Below are 13,903 nucleotides of genomic sequence, written 5' to 3' on the forward strand. Positions count from 1 at the left end.
TTGACTCTATCAAAGGCTTTCGACTGGTCAATATAGCCAACTAAAATTGAGTTCTTAACTTTTTTTATGCATATCACTTCTTTCAATGCATATATACAAAGGTCAGTACCATGCTTACTTTTAAAACCAAACTGTCAGCAGTGGTAAGAAAAGCACTTAAATTTGACAAATGATATCCTAACTTTAAAAACTATGCAATAGGCCTGTAGTTATCCATGCTTCCCACTTTACCTGCCTTGTCCTTGATGACCGGCACCAGAGTTACAGCCAGTACGGAGTCAGGCAGCAGCCTGTGTGACATGAGGCCTGTAAAACGGATGGAACGCATGGGGCTTGCATGTTTCAGTTGTTCTGCAGTTGTATGATCAGGGCCACTGGCTTTATTATTGGCTAGCTGGGATATTGCTTGCAGCACCTCACTTACAGTGACTTCCACAGCCTCACAGTTGTGGATGCTGCCTATATCAAAGGGCTCACTTTTAACACAAGTGCATAATAGTGCTGCCTCCATTTCTCAGCAATGTTATCAGCTCCAGCTACACCCTCAATCGTGCTTGGCAGCGGCATACTGCCTCGGTTCAATGCTTTTCACCTCTTTCCAGATTCCACTGATATTGCAATTAAGGAGTTTCTCAACCAATGAGTCAGCTCTCATAGTGTGCTCATTTTGAGTGACAAATCGACAGGCAGATTTGCACCTAGAATGCGTGAGCTTCTTACGATGTAGTACTGGACCTAGTCTAGGTCTGCCAGCCAGAAACCATTCACTAAAAGCCTCTTTAGCCGCAGTGTAATGCACTCGAACATGTTTATTCCAGCCTGGCTTCCCACTGGATTTCCTGTTGGTGCACGTAACATAAGGACTGCTAGCCTCACAAGGTTTTGACAGTATTGTCATACATTGCACAAAGATTTTCTATGATCCACATATGCGGTTCTCTAGTTTGTGAACCATTTTTCAAACAATAGCAAAACTATTCTGATTCTTTTCAAGGAAACTCAGTCATTGTCATCGACGTCCTGCTGGGGTGAGTTTTTCCTTGCCCTTATGTGGGCTCTGTCCCGGGGATGTCGTTGTGGCTTGTGCAGCCCTTTGAGACACTTGGGATTTAGGGCTATACAAATAAACTTTAACTGATTCATATCATTACATTTAAGATTAGTACAACAAATTGCATCAAGTGGAAGACACATTATTCAAAATAGCATCAGTTAGCCCGGGGGTCGGTATATTTGAGCTTATTTGATTTTCTTTAAGTCCTCTATCTGTATGCAATATGGCTTTTAATTTTTTGCGGCTCCAGACAGGTATGTTTTTGTATTTTTGGTCTAATATGACTCTTTCAACACTTTAGGTTGCCGACCCCTGAGTTAGCCTGTAATAAAACAGCCCTTTCTTGTCTGAGTTTAGACCTGTTTAGTTTGACCCTCAGGCTATTAACCTCCTGGGTCAACTCAAGGAGACTGTCCGACTCAATATCTAATATGAATGGAATATGGTCGCTCATAGAGGCATACTTGCCGACCTTGAGACCTCCGATTTCGGGAGGTTGGGGGGGTAGGGCGGATTCGTGGTTGGGGGGCGTGGTTAAGAGGGGTGGCGTATAATTCACCAACTGGAGTATTTCATATATAATGTGTGTATGTATGAAATACTTGACTTTAAGTGAATTCTAGCTATATAAATATAAAATAAATAGTTGAATTTCAGACGATACCTATAAACACACAGTTTTAACTGTACTGTGCTTGCTGGTTACTAAAAACAACATTTAACTTTCACTATTTGAGTAACCTTTGTTCTGCCATTTGCGTATTGGCGAGCGATCTCCGAATCCGGGAACATCCTCCAGGGATTTGTTGTAGACATCCACAAATGAAAACGGGATGTTGCTTCCAGCTATCAGCATAGCCATCTTTGTCTCAGCATAAATTACACCATCGGGTCTCCATTTTGCAAGGTGGCCCATAATACTGGGTTGTGAACGATGCTGCGCTGCGGACGCTTTGTGCTTTGCTGACTGACCGTTCATGGCTGAGTATATCCGTTCACCTTGTTCAATGGAGAGGTATGTTTTACAAAATTTACAGGTAACATACCCCTTCCCCTTCGAACTCTCCTGGATAAACTGTAATTCTTGTTTCCAATCATTCTGGAACTTGCAAGCGTATTTCTTTTTGCCCGTCGACTGTGTAATATATTGGGTTGGAGTCAATAACCAGATGCCGTGATGAAGTTACGTCTCTTTAATGTGGGCTTCAGAACAGACATTCTATTCTATGTACAGTAGATGGCAGTATTGTCCTGTTTAAGAGGGTCACAACATTTAGTCAGGTTCTCATGGAGCTGGAGTGGGCGTGCCCTCCAGCTCCGTCTGAATTTTGGGAGAAAATTTGTCCCGGGAGGTTTTCGGGAGAGGCGCTGAATTTCGGGAGTCTCCCGGAAAATCCGGGAGGGTTGGCAAGTATGCATAGAGGCCTCATACACAATCTCCATAGAGCGTATAGTGGCGTGTGCATCAGCCGTACTGACACAGTGGTCAAACAATAATGTGTGCCAGGCTTCACTAATATAAGAATAGCTATCAGCTGGCGACAACCTTTGACTAGATAAGATGAGTGCATTTTCATCACAAAACTATTAGGTGTCTTGCGAGTAAAGAGCTGCCATTAGAAATATCAGCATTCCAGTCCCCGACCACATAGACGTACACTGATTATCCAGTATAAAATAATTAAGGCGAGTTTAAACATGTCGTCCTCATATATACATATATTCTTAAAATTATTTACAATGTTTTTAGCTGAATTAATAAATTCATGTAATGTTTTGACTAACACAAACGTGTCAAAGTCAAGACGTAAAAATGGCTTTATTTGGAAGCTTTGGTTGGCTGAATTCAATGAAAGAACGTTTTGTTTGTTTGTGTAATATTCCTATGACTCATGTTGCACGTCTCACCTCAGTTCCTTTTGATCCGGGTGGCCTGTGGAACATGGAAACATTACGTAAAGGTGACATTTTTCTCCCAGTGATGTTTCCGGGATAATTTTCACACTAAAAATCAAGAAGCTGAAAATCAACTGTTCAAAAGGGAAACGTGCTAATTTGTTCTTCCTACTCTATGAAACATTGACACACACACACACCTGGTTGGGCTGGATTCTAGGAAGGAGAAAAGCTGACGTAAACATGTCAGCCCGCATTTTGATGCTTGTAAGGTGTGGTAGATCACATGCTAGTTGGGTTTGTGAAAAGTATGTTGACATCACCATATAAGGCCATAGTCAGTTGTCTTTTTTTGAAGTTGATGGTGAATTAACTTCTACCATCATGCAGAAAAATTGTAACATTTTCACCTTTTTTTTTGTTTGAAACACACTATACTCATCTTTCAGTCTCGGTCATCTAAACCAGTGGTTCTCAACCTTTTAAGTGATGTACCCCATGTGAACATTATTTATTTTTTTTAATTCAAGTACTCCCTAATCAGAGCAAAGCAATTGTGGTTAGAAAAGGAGGAAGTAAAATACAGCACTATGTCATCAGTTTCTGTTTTATTAAATTGTATAACAGTGCAAAATATTGTTTATTTGTAGTGGTCTTTTTTTAACTATTTGGAAAAAAAGATATAAAAATAAACAAGTGATTCAATTATAAAAAATAAAGATTTCTACACATAGAAGTAATCATCAAATTAAAGTGCCCTCTTTGGGGATTGTAATAGAGATCCATCTGGATTCATGAACTTAATTCTAAACATTTCTTCACCAAAAAAATCTTTATCAATATTTATGAAACATGTCCACAAAAAACCTAGCTGTCAACACTGAATATTGCATTGTTGCATTTCTTTTCAGTTTATGAACTTACATTGATATTTTGTTGGTTATTCAATAAATATATTTATAAAAGATTTTTGAATTGTTGTTCTTGAAATTTAAAAAAAAATAAAAATCTCACATACTCCTTGGCATACCTTGAAGTACTTCCAGGGATACGCGTACCCCCATTTGAGAACCACTGATCTTAACTACCAGAGGCCATTAGATCTACTCTTGTGATTCAGCATTTCCATGAAAATGAACAATTCCGAAATGTTTTGGTTTTTGACATTTTTCAAACATAAAATGTTTCATTAAACCTTCATATTCATTTTCTGTGACTATCTAAATACTATTTTGGCCATATATTTGACCGTTAAATATAAAAGTTGAATAGACAAAGTTTCAGATCTACCATTTTATTTAAAATTTCTTTCAGTATAAAAAAAAAATCTAAATGATGAAAAAATGAGTTATTGTATGTCAAGAATAAAATACGGCTTTTAACACTCTTGCATTCAATAGCTGATGCATGTGTGTAAATAGGGGACATACATAATTCAGTGTATTTTAATGTATTCTAAATATTGAGTAAATTCAAGAAAAATAGTTATGTAATGAAAGTAATTGCACAGAAATTTTGTAAAGCAGGCTGTTATTTTTTTCCCGAAAATCCATCCATTTTTTTAACACTTGTCCCATTCAGGGTCGCGGGGGTGCTTGAGCTTATCTCAGCCAAGATATCCCGCGAAAACTAGCCCCGTTTCACAGACTTAAGAAAAGCTCTGATTTTATAGGATGGCTTAATACAATTACAGTTGGATTACAAATGTATTTTGCGCCAAGCAAGTCAACATGGGAAAGTACCTGAATCAAAAAAATTGCTGCTAACAAAATAGATCTCTAAAGTTATTCACCCAGGTTCTCAACAATAGCTCTTACAAAGGCATGGCATGTGTTTTGCAGTCACACTTCAGCAACATGTAATGAATTACTTGTTTGGGAACTTGACTGTCATCTGCATCCGCCTTAAGTACCAGTGATGCATGTCGATGCGCGTCCTGTCTGAACACCGCTTGAAGAGTCACTGCTTAAGTATGTACAACAGCAAGGAGTAATTCCATCAATACCTCAAATAACTACAGTTGTACCTTGAGATACAAGTGCCATTTTTCTATTTATTTAAACTTTGGAGCTATTTCTTAACCTTATCAGAATAATCAGTACGACATAATTCCTCTAACAGTATAATTGTCTCCTGCTTTAACGACAGTGCTGTTCTCCCACATGTTAACCTTTTTTTGATTTTCTAGGCCCCTGGTTAAATGTTCACACAATTCTAATTGTTTTTAATTATCGTCACTTTTTATGGCTCACATGTACATAGTCAGACTTTTTCTTTATTTTTTTTTTCATATCCGACCCAGGCTTATTCTGTATGATCGTAAATCTGATATTCAATCTGGTTTTCAATGCGACTTGCAAGCCAGCATGCTATCTATCTTAAATGCTAAGAAACACAAGACACATCAAGGTTTTTCCCCTTTAAACGACATACCCCTATCTAAACTTGTATAAAGTAGGAGGAAAGTAGCTATTGGCGTACTTGCTAACCCTTCCGAAAATCTCCCGGGGCAACCATTCTCCCGAATTTCTCCTGATTTTCCACCCGGACAACAATATTGGGGGCGTGCCTTTTGAAGGGACTGCCCTTAGCGTCCTCTACAACCTGTCATCACGCCCGCTTTTCGTCCATGCAGTTTGCGGCACAGTCACATAATATATGCTGCTTCTATACACACACACACACACACACAAGTGAATTCAAGGCATACTTGGTCAACAGCCATACATGTCACACTGAGGGTGACCGTATAAATAAATTTAACACTTACAAATATGCGCCACACTGTGAACCCACACCAAACAAGAATGACAAACACATTTCGGGAGAACATCCGCACCGTAACACAATATAAACACAATAGAACAAATACCCTGAACCCCTTGCAACACTAACTCTTCCAGGATGCTACAATATACACCCCCCCACTACCAATCAACCCTGCCCATCTCCTGAATTCGGAGGTCTCAAGGTTGGAAAGTATGGTTATTGTCTGTCCTAAAAGTCATTCATTACATTGCCTAAGTTGCACAATTTATTGCAACAGACGCTGTACGAGAGGTACAAAAGTGGGTTTAAAATATGTATTGGAAGTACAAATTTCTTTTGCTTCTCAGATGTTTTTGAAAAAGTGTTCGGAACTGTTAAATGTTGGACTATCAAATTTGATCACGAGAATGGTTTGATTTTCACTAACGAGCCAAATCTGACTGGGTCATTGACTTGAACAATTGAATTGGGGCCTTTTGCAGTGATTATTAGCTTGACCTGACAGAAATATTTCCATCTCGATGTGATAGCTAACTGTTGGCCTTTTTGTCCCGGACACACACACACACACACAGATGAGGTGAGGGAGTGACTGAGGCTGTGTACAGTAGGCAGGTCGAATTCAGTGATTTAGGTGTGACACTAAAACATTTACAATTTTTAAAATGGCTGTCCAAACATTCAGCTAAGAATTCAGTCAATGTTTATATAGCCTTAAATCACAAGTGTCTCAAAGGGCTGCACAGTCAAAATAAAAAAAAATAAAAATCCAACTTTCTAGTACAACTTGAATGCGCCATAAACTACTCAGTCAGCTGCCCGTTGAGGAACTGCTGCATGCTCTAAGGCAGTGGTTCTCAACCTTTTTTCAGTAATGTACCCCTGTGAAGAGTTTTTTTTTTTAATTCAAGTACCCCCTAATCACAGCAAAGCATTTTTAGTGGAAAAAAAGAGATAAAGAAGTAAAATACAGCACTATGTCATCAGTTTCTGATTTATCAAATTGTATAACATTGCAAAATATTGCTCATTTGTAGTGTTTTTTTTCTTAAACTATTTGGAAAAAAATATATGAAAGTAAGTAAAAACTTGTTGAAAAATAAACAAGTGATTCAAATATAAATCCAGATTTCTACACAGAAGTAATCAACTTAAAGTGCCCTCTAATTCTGAACATTTCTTCACACAAAAAAAAATATTTATGGAACATGTCCATAAAAAAATCTAGCTGTCAACACTGAATATTGCATTTTTTTCAGTTTATGAACTTACATTCATATTTTGTTGAAGTATTATTCAATACATTTATAAAGGATTTTTGAATTGTTACTATTTTTAGAATTTTTTTTTTTTTTTTTAAATCTCACGTACCCCTTTGCATACTTTCAAGTACCCCCAGGGGTACGCGTACCCCCATTTGAGAACCACTGCTCTAAGGCATAGTCTCTTTACGTCGCCAAATGTCACTAGTAAATTTAATGACGAAGCTGTAACATATTAAAACACTTTTAAAACCTTTACAAATGAATTCGTAAGATCCAACATTAAATATGGTTCCTCAGAAGCCAGAAGAAGTTGGTTTCTTCTGTCAAGAACGTATATTGTCCATTTTATTTTTCTGTAAATAAAACTGTTTACATTTTTGTGGTGTGTGCCACTATAGGCCAAAAGTTTGGCCACACCTTCTCATTCATGTTGTACTTAACAAAAAAAGGTGAAATAACTGAAGAAAAAAAAAGTTTTATAGTCTAGTTTCTTCAAAATAGCCACCATTGGCTCTGATTGTTTTGCATTCTCTCGATGAGCTTCAGGAGGTAGTGACCTGAAATGGTTTTCACTTCACAATGTCAGTTTTGATGCCTTCAGTGACAATGTAAATAGTCTTGAAAATCCATTGAAATGAGAAGGTGTCCGAACCTTTGGTGTGTGAGCAGCCATATTTTGTCATTAAATCTGACGTTTGGTTACCCTCAAAATAGCACAATGTGACTCATTCAGCTGCCTCGTTCTTGTCATAGCACATGAACTTTACTGCAGAAACTGGATATCTGATGGCCCTCGATTTAAAGAAAAAAAAAAAAAAGGCCAATTTTCTTTTTCCTATGTCACTTTGAATCTTAACTAAATTACTTACAGGTGATGTATTTTGAATTAGTCAATTAATGCAATTACCTTGTTTCCTTCCCCCTCAGGCCGAGCTCTGCAGTGCTATGAATGCAAAGTGGGCCTTTGGAACTTGTGCATAACCAAAAAAGTGACGTGTGCCGAAGGGGAGCATTGCTTCAGCGGAATCGGGAAGGCCGGTAGGCAAATTTCTTTCTTTTTTTATTGTTCTGAAAACTATGTGGAACACGAATCATCCAGTATGGTCAGATTGTGACACCGCAGTTTACCCTCGTGAGATGCATGAAGAACGTAGTCGTAACGATGTGGAGATGAGTGCAAAGTGCACAAAAAGTGCCGCATTTGCAAAAGGAAATAAAGCGCATCACATCTCATGCCAGTGCATTTTTGATCACAAGGACTCAGTCACATGCATGTGGTGATTAAAACAATATTGTAGATGTAGAGATTGGCAACATAGCTAATCAGCCAAAAACTGGCTCAAACCTGCTTAGTTGGACTACTGGTTAAACCTGTCGGCAGTATCTTCATTCTTACAGGCTGACTAGTGACGACACACGTCTGCAAAGACGTCTTTGTCCTTCAGGCATTCACAAAAAGGCCATTCCAGCGACTCAACGACATTTGCTTGTCACTCAAATTTGTTTTTCTTTTTTTCAACTAAATCCAACATACAAATCCAAAATGAAAATTACTCTTCAGCAAAAAGAGTAACGGGAGTGAATTTTTAGCATAGAAGTAGCAAATGCATTAAATGTAGCACTTTTGCTAATGTAATTTGCTAGCATGTTACCATTTTTTGTTGAATCGGCAACTGTTCAATGACAATGAAAGCCTTGAATGTTTACATTGAGCACATTAGGGATTCAACAAGAAAAGGTAGTTTAAAAAATACACAGTCCTAAGTTTTTAGCAGTGAATTAGCAAAAGCATTAAATGTAGCCATCCATCCATCTTCCGCTTATCTGAGGTTGGGTCACGGGGGCTGCAGCCTAAGCAGTCAAGCCCAGACTTCCCTCTCCCCAGCCACTTCGTCCAGCTCCTCCCGGGGGATCCTGAGATGTTCCCAGGCCAGCCGGGAGACAGTCTTCCCAACATGTCCTGGGTCTTCCCTGTGTTCTCCTACCTGTTGATGTGCCCGAAACACCTCCCTTGGGAGGAGTTCAGGTGGCATCCTGAGAAGATTCCTGAACCACCTCATCTGGCTCCTCTTGATGTGGAGGAGCTGCGGCTTTAGTATGAGTTCATTCCGGGTGACAGAGCTTCTCACCCTATCTCTAAGGGAGAGCCCCGTCACTCGGCGGAGGAAACTCATTTCGGCCGCTTGTACCCGTGATCTTGTCCTTTCGGTCATAACCCAAAGCTCATGACAATAGTTGAGGATGGGAACGTAGATCGACCGGTAAATTGAGAGCTTTACCTTTCGGCTCAGCTCCTTCTTCACCACAACGGATCGATACAGCGTCCGCATTACTGAAGATGCCGCCTGTCAATCTCACGATCCACTCTTCCCTCACCCGTGAACAATACTCAGAGGTATTTTAACTCCAACTTGGGCAAGGGTCTCCTCCCCAACCCGGGGATGACACTCCACCCTTTTCCGGGCGAGAACTGTGGACTCGGACTTGGAGTTGCTGATTCTCATTCTGGTTGCTTCACAATCTGCTGCGAACCGATCTAGTGAGAGCTGAAGATCTTGGCCAGACGAAGCCATCAGGACCACATCATCTGCAAATAGCAGTGACCTAATCCTGCAGCCACCAAACCAGATCCCCTCAACACCCTGACGGTCACCTATTCTGTTCATAACTTTTATGGACAGAATTTCTAGGCGCGAAGGGCACCACGTACCATTCATGCTAATAGGCTAGCATGATAACATCAAGCACTTTACTGGGATTCAACAAGAAAAGGTAGTTCAAAAATAGTTTTTAGCAGTGAATTAGCCAGATCATTAAATATAGCCATGTAGCATTTATGTTAAAAGGCTAGCATGTTTACATCAAACACATTACAGTGATTCAACAAAAAAAGGTAGTTTTAAAAATACAAAGGCCTGAGTTTTTAGCAGTGAATTAGCAAAAGCATTCAATATAGCCATTTTTTGCTACATAGCCATGTAGCATTTATGCTAATAGGCTAGCATGTTTACATCAAACACGTACATTACAGTGATTCAACAAGGAAATGTAGTGTAAAAATTGGGGTAACAGAACTGAGATATTAACCCCTAAGTCAACTATTTAGAAAAATGAGTGCACTTCCATCCTCGGATCAGAATGATGCGACGTCTTCTGGACCACGGGTGACTTGTGAATTATTCCTCAGAAAAAATATAGAAAAATTTATTTTAAAATATTAAGTTTTTGTGTTTACAAAAACAATTACATTTATATAACATAAATTGTCCATTTATATCCAATTTGAACAAAAGTTGCAACAGTACTGTCCCTTAGTTTAAAGTCACAACACAGATACAATTACTGATCGCTAAAATGTATGTTTTTATGGGGAGTGCTATTGACAGTTTAACAATATTCACACAATATTTCAACTGGATCCTCATTCTGTTACCTACAATTGTTTGTAATTAACGAAATATTAACCTTTGTTATGTTGCTTGTAATGCTGTAAAAATCACATCTAATTTAAGTGACATGTTTGTACAGGGTTACTATTTGGTGCCAGATCAGGTTTAATCTTTATCTAATTCCAATGACTGTTTCTCTGCCATCGAGATGTAAGGTCGGTAGAAAGTCTCTCGGGCATGTTCCAATGTAATGGGTAGGTAGCGTGCATTTTAGTATCAATTACATCCCAAATACTACAGGGCCAAAATTTATTTTGATAGATATTTGGTCATAATTGGCATCAAAAATAAAATGCTTAAACAGGTGTCAAAGTCGTCTTCACTGAGGGCCACATCAGTTATGTTTGGCCCCAGAGGGCCGCGTCTAACAGTGAATACTATTACTCAATTGTTTTGTGCATTTTATTAGATTTATTTTAAAACTAAAATGTGTTAAGTTGTAGTAACTTCGCCTCAAAATATGTTTATTACTGTAAATGGAAAAACAGTTCTGTTTTATGGTAAATGCAGCTCAGTTGTCAGATTTTTATTGTAAAATTTACAAAAAAAATGTTACTGTAAAAAAAATGCATTTTTACAGTAAAATATTGACACCTGAGCTGCCACTTTGTTGTTGTTTTTTACCGTAAATCAACTGTAGATTATTCTGTTTATTACTGTAAATGCCGAAGCGGCACGACAGTTTATTACAGTAATTCATTTCGAGAAAAATGCTGTAAAAACACAGTAACTTTCACTATTACCATGAAATGTCTTGCTGCTATTACATTGCACAACTTGGATAACTTGCTTTAAAAAATGGTTTGAATGTTTCATCTTATGTTTTTGCATAATTAGACAATATTTAACTTAACATAATTTAAAATTTACATGAGTACTCCCCCCAACCCCCAAAAAATAGAAACATTTAGTAAGAAAAGTTACAATGTTTTATTGATGGTATTTCCAAGCTTTCGGGGGACTAATAAAATAGTGCCGGGCCACATCTGGCCTTGAGTTTGACACATGTATGCTAGACCAACATTTTATGCAGACAGTGATGTCAATTTCAGTTTTGTTTGGCAAACATAACCCTGTAACAGTATGTTTAAAAAAAAAAAAAAAAAAAAATACAGATTTGTGAAAATAAACATATCAATCTCGTTGGTATGGATCTGACTATGGTCTAAAGCAGTATGTTTCAACGACTAGTATGCTGAGAGAGACTGGAGATTATGTAATTTCACCTAAATGGATTACAAATATCTCAGCTACAATCGGGCGGAAGGCGGGGTACACCCTTGACAAGTCGCAACCTCATCGCAGGGATTGTAGCTGATAGGCACCAGTGCCCCCCGCAACCCCAGAGGGAATAAGCGGTAGAAAATGGATGGCTGGATGGATTACAAATATATTTTTTGCGAACCAGTCAGTAATTATAGTCCGCAAATGTGTCTGTACTGTCTTTAGCTTGGCAGAGTAACTGTAATACTCTTCCATATCAGTAGGTAGCTAATTACTTTGTTGTGATCACGATATGCAGACAGCAGGAGGCAGCGTGCAGTATCTAATGCTTTAACAAAAAATAAACAGAAGGCGAGTGCCGCTAAGAAAAGGCATTGAAGCTTAGGGAAGGTTATGCAAAACACAATTGAACTGGCTACAAAGGGGACAAAAATGGAATGCTGGACAACAGCAAAGACTTACTGTGGAGCACAGGAGGAGTCCACAAAGTACATCGGGACATGACTATGTCCTCACAAAGGATAAAAACTGAAATATTTTTGATTGCTAAAACATAGCTGGTGTGTGTATATTGCAGGAAAATATCAACAAAACAGGAAAAGCCACCAAAAGACAAAAACTAAAACTACACACAGGAAAACAACAAAAAATCTAAGTCGCGGCGTGATGTGAAAGGTGGTGACAGTACTTTGGGACAGGAGCTATTTGGAATCAAGCTTGGTTATGGTTTGAATTCATATCCAACAATTGCCAGAACAACTTTTTACTGTCCGTATCGGCTGCAGATTTTAATTTTTTTGTTTTTTGCTGGTGGTGTGCCTCTGCATTTTTTTCAAATAAAAAAAATAATTTGCCTAAACTCCAAAGGTTGAAAAACACTGCTCTAAAGCACATTGCTCTCTGCTTTTCTTATCCATTTGACATTTTTCTAATATTTCCTCTTTGAGTTTGAAGGTTCGACTAACGGCTTTTCGTCACAGTGATATGTTAAAAATGTAAACCGGCGTTGCGAGTGCATTTCTTGGCTTTCCCGACGACGGCATGCCTTGCATACCCCGAGTGCATTCTGCCATTTTTTATCGCAACAACTGCTGACTGTTTTATTGTCCCCCCCCCCCCCCCCTCAGCTGGCTTTGTGACCATCTCCATGAAGGGTTGCCTGGCAGTGGCCAAGTGCAACAAGACTGAAGAGGTCAACTTCCCCACCGATTCCAACACCACTCTTTACAAGATGATGAGGACGTGCTGCGACAGCCATGACCTGTGCAACGCTGCACCAGGCCTGCCCGGCGCCTCGGGCCTGTCTTTGGCCCTCGCCACCATCACCGCTGTGCTGATGGCCAACGTGCTGGTGTGACACCCTTGCCACTAAATATCGCCGTGGCTACAAAGCCAGCTTTTATTTGTATTCAATGATATAACAAGTTTTTTCTTACATTTATGCCTAAATTGTCTACCCTTTCTCTGACTGACGTGTAAAACTCTTAAATGGCTTTACGTTGCTCATAAAATTGACAATGTGTGAATTTCCTGTTGCTGTACGACTTCTTAAAACTGCATCACTGCAAATGTTGAATTGCACACCCTAAATTATAAAGATCTTGGATTTTTAAGAGGGATCACTCTCACTTTCTATTGCTCACAAACTGGAGATGATACAGCTTTTCTGATTGTGGAAATGTAATGAAACCAACATGTGGTTTGCATGTATGAAATAAAGGCTTCAAACCAGTGGTTTCTGTGTGAGTTGCATCAAACGGGACTCTGGTTTCATTGTTTTGCTCGTCGCTGTCCAACAAGACTAACCCGCCCCGCCTGTCCGACCAGCCCCCCCTAGCACAGAAAAAAAAGTCATTCATTCCAATTCTGACATCTCCTCTTCTGTAGAGGTATTTTAATTTAAGGATGTGGAGGCAGTTTTGGTACATTTTAAAGTATCCATTTTTTCTATCCATTTTCAACCGCTTATCCCCTTTTGGGGGCGCTGGCGCCTATCTCAGCTACAAACGGGTGGAAGGTGGGGTACATCCTGGACAAGTCACCCCCTCATCGCAGGGTCAACACAGACAACATTCACACTCACATTCACACACTAGGGCCAATTTTAGTGTTGCCAATCAACCTAAACCCAGGTGCATGTCTTTGGAATTTTAACATTTAACATTTTAAAGTACTGTGGGGGAAAAAAAATAAATGTTGCTCTTTGCATGCTCAGGTATCGCCTAACAAATCATTTGGTTCTCCAA

At 39.0% G+C, this 13,903-nt stretch overlaps 1 protein-coding gene across 1 annotated transcript in view; it reads left to right on the forward strand.

The window, feature by feature from the left end:
- Window positions 1-13,391, forward strand: part of spaca4l (sperm acrosome associated 4 like) — a 34,946-nt gene extending 21,555 nt beyond the window's left edge. Inside the window, exons 2-3 of the mRNA XM_061882850.1 lie at window positions 7,912-8,022; window positions 12,785-13,391. Coding sequence (XP_061738834.1) covers window positions 7,912-8,022; window positions 12,785-13,014 — 341 coding nt within the window. The 3' untranslated portion in view covers window positions 13,015-13,391. The remainder of the gene's footprint in view (window positions 1-7,911; window positions 8,023-12,784) is intronic.
- Window positions 13,392-13,903: the final 512 nt, after the last annotated feature.

Source organism: Nerophis ophidion, linkage group LG21 (assembly GCF_033978795.1).
Source record: "Nerophis ophidion isolate RoL-2023_Sa linkage group LG21, RoL_Noph_v1.0, whole genome shotgun sequence".
Taxonomy (NCBI): Eukaryota; Metazoa; Chordata; class Actinopteri; order Syngnathiformes; family Syngnathidae; genus Nerophis; species Nerophis ophidion.